General features: G+C 41.2%; 1 protein-coding gene across 2 annotated transcripts in view; it reads right to left on the bottom strand.

Moving 5' to 3' along the window:
* LOC310732099 (long-chain fatty acid transport protein 2-like) overlaps nt 1-4,102 on the bottom strand; it is a 7,572-nt gene extending 3,470 nt beyond the window's left edge. For both annotated transcript variants that reach the window (XR_014535345.1, XM_083552396.1), the window contains exons 1-4: nt 3,484-4,102; nt 1,496-1,705; nt 1,246-1,404; nt 989-1,113 (exon numbers count right to left, since the gene is read on the bottom strand). Coding sequence is in view for 1 of the 2 variants with exons in the window: in XM_083552396.1 (XP_083408522.1) it covers nt 989-1,113; nt 1,246-1,404; nt 1,496-1,705; nt 3,484-3,961 (972 nt within the window). In the remaining variant the exon portion in view is untranslated. The remainder of the gene's footprint in view (nt 1-988; nt 1,114-1,245; nt 1,405-1,495; nt 1,706-3,483) is intronic.
* Nucleotides 4,103-5,944: the final 1,842 nt, after the last annotated feature.

The following is a 5,944-nucleotide window of genomic DNA, read 5'->3' on the forward strand; positions in this document are numbered from 1 at the left end:
TGAAATCTCACTCTCTTTCTCTCTCTCTACAGGAGGTTTCTGTTACTCCACCTTTCATAGCAGGAGCTATCGGAGGTTCTTTACATCTCTATGGTTAAACATGTCTCACAGAGCAGATCTTGTTCTCCAAGACCAAACCTACCTACACTCCATTCCCAAACATAAAGCCTTACTACCTCAATCCTGGCAGTCATCATGTGTGAAAGGTGTTCTATGATGACGTATCTGGTTTGTAACTGGCCTGCATGTTTTGGTTGTACACCCCAATCAGCTAGAACATTTAAACCACCTGCCTATATTGTGTAGATCCTCCTCGTTCCTCCAGAACAACTCCAACTCATCCCTGCCTGGACTCCACATGTGCTCTGAAGATGTGGTTTCTGATCCTTTAAGTTATGATGTGGAGCCTCCATAGATCAGACTTGTTTATTCAGTACGTCTCACAGACACTCGATCAGATTTGGGACCAACACCTTGGACTCTTCTTGAAACTGAAAAATTTTTGAAGCACTTTAGGGAGGTACTAACTCCTGCATCGCAGGAACTCCACCAAAGACCTGCATTTATTTTGGTAATGCTTTGAGCCAGTTGTCAAAACCAGGGGTGTCCAATCTCTTCCACAAAGGGTTTGTTTGGGTGCAGGTTTTCATTCCAATCAATCGAATCCACAGCAAATTGTTTACATTGAATGATTTTCACTAACTATCAGGTGTGAATTCGATTGGTTGGAATGAAAACCTGCACCCACACTGGCCTTTTGTGGAAGAGATTGGACATCCTTGACCCAGACATTACAGTCTGATTGCACAGATCCTTACACTCTTACACATTTTTCCTGCTTCCAACACATAAACTTAGAGACTGTTCACCTGCTGACTAATAAATCCCACCCCTCGACAGGTGCCATGGTAACGAGATAATGAGCCCTATTTGTTCACGTCTGTGTGTTTAATGTTTTGTCTGATTGGTGTGTATTGTGTTGTGTAACCTTGGGTGCGTTACAGAGGTAGCGCATGATCTCTCCGATGTACTGGATCACCGTCACGTTATGCTTCCTGCAGTCGTTCCAGAACTGAGACACTGAGAACTTCCTCCTCAACACTACAGTTATACCTGACCACACACACACACACACACACACACACACACACACACACAGAGGCAACATTTACAGCAAAAAAAATGCATTTTGGAAATGTTCAAAATGTATTACAGAGAAGTTTATAGGAATTAGTTGAGTCTTACCCCTCTCTATCGCCCCATGCAGGCCAATGATCAGTCCTGCAGCATGGTAAAGGGGGAGGGTGATATAGATGACATCATCATGTTTGACATCAAACAGGTACTGGAAGAAAGTGCCACCCCATATTCGTTCATGAAGTACAACACCTGCTTTAGGGAGACCTACACACACACACACACACACACACACACAGACACACACACACTTTAGATGTTGCTCTGCACTTGTGAGTATCAGTGTGTAGTTGTGTACCTGTAGTTCCTGATGTGTAGATGTATGCAACAGGGCTTCTCATGTTGATGTTCGCTCTTAACGTGTGACTCACAGGTCCGTCATCACTGCTGTCTATCTTGTCTTTCAGAGCCTGAAGTCCATCCACGTCACAATTATCGCACAAGAGGAAAACATGCACACCACGTTCACGCAACTCGGGCAGCACCTCACACACTGTGCTGCGATACTCTGGAACAACACACCAGCAGTGACATCACAAACCTCAAACATCTGACTGAGATACAGACAAATGCAAACTTTTTGGAGACACAATTGTATAGGATAAAATTTTCCCTTCACTTAAACTAGGAGACCCAAACCTGACAAGACGAAGCCCCTGTGCACAAAGCAGCTCCAGGAATATCTGCTTTACATGGGTTGGAGTGGAAGATCTCCTGCTGTAGAGACTCAACCCTATTAGAGGAATGTGAATGCTGACTGCACCCCAGGCCTCCTCCACAAAATCTAGTAGAACATCTTCCCACAAGAGTGGAACATATTATAACAGCGAATGGAGGCCTGTACAAAAAGAAGGACATACCAATCTTATGATCAGGTGTCTACAAATATTTGCCTTAGGAGAGCTCTTCAGTCTGATGCAGCACTGTACAGGTGTAGAGTCAGACCTGCCAAGTTGCTCTAGTCCAATCTCAAGAAAACACCATGGTCAAATCTCAAGAATCCTTCATGAAAATGAAAGACCACATCATTCTTCCTCATCAAATTGTGTTAGTAGTGTGACACAATAAGCATTGTTGGTTGTTCATGAGCTCCTCAAGGAGATCATGATATAGAAGATGTGCTTCCAAATGAGTACAGAATCTCAGGGTTGCTAAGATTTAGTTTCACGTTATGAGCTGTTTTCCACGACAAGATATGGTGGTATCTGTGAAGACACATGAGTGTCAGAAGCAGGAGATGGGAAGATGATCTCAGAATCATTTACATAGCAACTGTTTGATAAGATTGTGAGGGAATGACCTCACTGAGAGAACTGGAATATAAGAAGAACAGAAGAGAAACTGGGACTGAGTTTGTGGGACACAGTGAAGAGTCTACATGAAGCAGTTGAAGATCAAGAATCTAATCTGAATAGTGTGGAACTGGTTGGAACAATGATGATGAGTATGATGATGTTCTTCACAGTGTAACACTGAGTATGAGAGGCCTGGCTGATATCTCCAGCAGGACTGGGATGACAAAGCAGAGGAATGAGTCTTCTCAAGCTTCTTTCAGTCAACCAGGTTTTGCAGCCTTTTTGTAAAGTTGATAACCTTCTTGGAAAAATAAAGATCTAGTAGACCATCCTGAGTATTTCAGATCCTGCTGATTACAGAGATGCAGATGGTGAAATGAAAACCTGACAGAATGTTTCTGAGTTTGTGATGACAAATCAGAAGAACAGTGTCAGAAGACTGTCAAGCTCCTCAAGACTGGACCATTTCCAGTCCAAAAGGTTCTGCAGACAAGCCTTTTGTAACAGCCTTCCTGGTGCGAGGGAAACATATTGATCAAGAAGACAGGGGGTGATGAATTTTGCCAGAACCATCTTGAAAGTTTTAGAAGTTTCCATCTTTTTCTCGTAAGGAAGGAAACCCTTGCTCACTACGGAATATGTTTTGGAAGGTGGGAGGTTGGTCTCCACAGAACACGTGTTGGGTAAAGGCAGTATTGAAAGCTGGGCTGGAGGTTAAGTGTGAGTTTTGCATGAACATCGGCGTGGAGTTAAACTGCAGAACCACTACAGAGTAGATAGAACAAATATTCAAAATGTGCACTTTGGTCTGGTATCTAATCAACCAATCAGTGGTGAGATTATTAACTGATTAAAACTACACATGCATCCGTGACACATCAAGTGCATTATGGGTAATAAAGGTGATCTCGAATACACCAAGAAAAAAACACCAATTATGTATGTAACCCCTTCACCCTGCCCCTCCTGCCCCACCCCCGGTGTGTATTACCTGAACCAGCTATCAGCACTTTCGCCTCACAGCACAAAAAGCAGTGCAGTAAAGATCTGCCCTGAATGTTGGTGTTGAGTAGAGACATGTTGCACCCGATCTTCATCAGTCCAAGCCAGAGGAAGACGAAGTAGGGTTCATTGCCCAGGAGTAGTGCGATGGTGTCTCCCTCGCGCAGGTCCGCGTGTTTAAGCACCGCATGTGCTGCCCTGTTGCTCCAGCGGTCCACCTGCAGGTACGTGTAGACGTCATCCTCAAACACGATGAAGGCTTTGTGTGGGTGTCTGTGCACTGCATCCAGGAAGCAGTCCAGCACGGTGTAGAACGGAACTCTCCTCCGGAACCTCATGCGCCTCGTCCTGATCCTTAATGATCTCACTGCGAACGCGCAGTCGTGCAGGAAGTATGGAAACTTCACATATAAAAACACCATGAACATCAAACCCACAACTGCAAGAACAGCAGACAAAGTCTCCATGATGACAGTTAAGAGTCAGCAAACACAGTTATGCAAGATCGAGGGCAAAGAACCTACTTCTTTACAGCACTGTTTGTGTGTGTGTGTGTGTGTGTGTGTGTGTGTGTGTGTGTGTGTGTGTGTGTGTGTGTGTGTGTGTGTGTGTGTGTGTGTGAGAAGGTGGATTTATCTACTCTTGAACCTCAGGGTCCCGCATTAACAAGTTAGATATTCACAGAGGTGGAAGTGATGAAGTACAAACACTTTATTTCTGTTTTTTTATCATCATGATTTACATTTTACTATTTATTATAAGTAACTTTTTACTTTCACTCATTACATTTGTACACAAATATCTGTACTTTCTACTCCTTTTTCTTTTTCTAGTTTTCTTTTTGGTGATTTATTGTATGGGAGACGAATCTGATGATATTTGTGTGGATTGGACATGACTACAGACGAGCAGGAAAACTATGGAACTGTGACGAACAAATGTAAAGAATATTTTACAGGGAAAACAAATGTGATGTAACCCTCTTACTAGTTATGATTCTTTTACTACAAATATGTGCATATATTGACTATTGTTATTCATACCTATATATTATTATACATGTCAACTTCATTACTTAAATATATAAATATAAATATTCTATAATTCATATCTCAATATATTTTATATGGCAAAAAAAAGAAATAAATACAAAACTGTTTTTTTTACGAATGTTTCTTTATTGTGTATTTTAGAGTTTAGTTATCAGAGTGTTCTAATTTCTATAGTCGAGAGACCCCAAGTTATTGAACCCGTCGCCCCACCCTAAAGAGCTTAGACTTGACACAACTCATTAGGGAGGGGGCGCTACAGTAATGTACGAGAGAGCAAAGTTTAACTCCAGTAAAACAGAGCCGGCTGCAGCAGTTAATGATTTTAGCATAGAACAATATTCATTATCAGAACTCTGCACTTCTGGAACTCTGAAATATTAACTTTTCAGAGACACGATTGTTGTCGGATTAAAAGACACAAAATTGTCAGAAAGTCTGCAACAGCATGCAAAACCTGACATTGTAGAAATCCATAGCTATGGTCAGACTGTACAAGAGGCTGTAGAAAAGAGAAATACAGTCAGGATTCATCCAGTTTAAGAACTTTAGAGACCATGTTAAAGAACAAGTTCCCAAACGTCTGCAGTTTGGGGCAAAGGGCAAACATATGACTGAGGTTACAGGGTGGAGGTTTACATTTTTTCCGTACGTCAGGAACGTTGAGATCTCTGATTATTCACTCGTAGAGACGTGACGTGACGTGTTAGTGCGTATATTATCTAACACCATGTCTCATTAACCATCATCAACTTCAGGTCCGATTCTTCTTCCCAAGTGATTTTTAAATAAGAAGTGTCTCTTAACCAAGTTAAAGTAAATATTCAAGAGATAAAACCACTCACATGTTCACCAGAGTGAGATCATTACCCAACACCTTCTTACAGGGGTTAGTCTCCTTCACTACAAAACCTCTGCAGAACATTAAACCTCCTGCTATATACTGTGTAGTTCCTACACTTCCAGAACATCAGATGTTCAGAGTGACCTGAAGAGTGGATTTCCCTGTCTATTACTCTGTTAAATCTTAACTCATTTTACTGTGGAGTTTTGGAGAAAACTAAAGGCAAAATCATTAAAAACCTCAGTGCATTTTTAACCATTCAACATTCCACATTCAAACACTCATAAAACATTTTTATTTATAGGTTTGCTCAATCTTTTAAATAATTCTTATTTACAGTGTCCCTCTCTATTATTCTGTTAAATCTTAACTCATTTTACTGTGGAGTTTTGGAGAAAACTAAAGGCAAAATCACTTAAAACCTCAGGTGCATTTTCAATCATGTTCCACATTCAAACACTCATAAAACATCATTCTTTACAGGTTTGCTCAATCTTTCAAATGTTTCTCATTCAGATTTACCCTGTCAATTAGTGTATTTATTTTCAAGATTTTCT

The sequence above is a fragment of the Silurus aristotelis genome (genome assembly GCF_946808225.1).
Source record: "Silurus aristotelis genome assembly, chromosome: 10".
NCBI classification, from domain to species: domain Eukaryota; kingdom Metazoa; phylum Chordata; class Actinopteri; order Siluriformes; family Siluridae; genus Silurus; species Silurus aristotelis.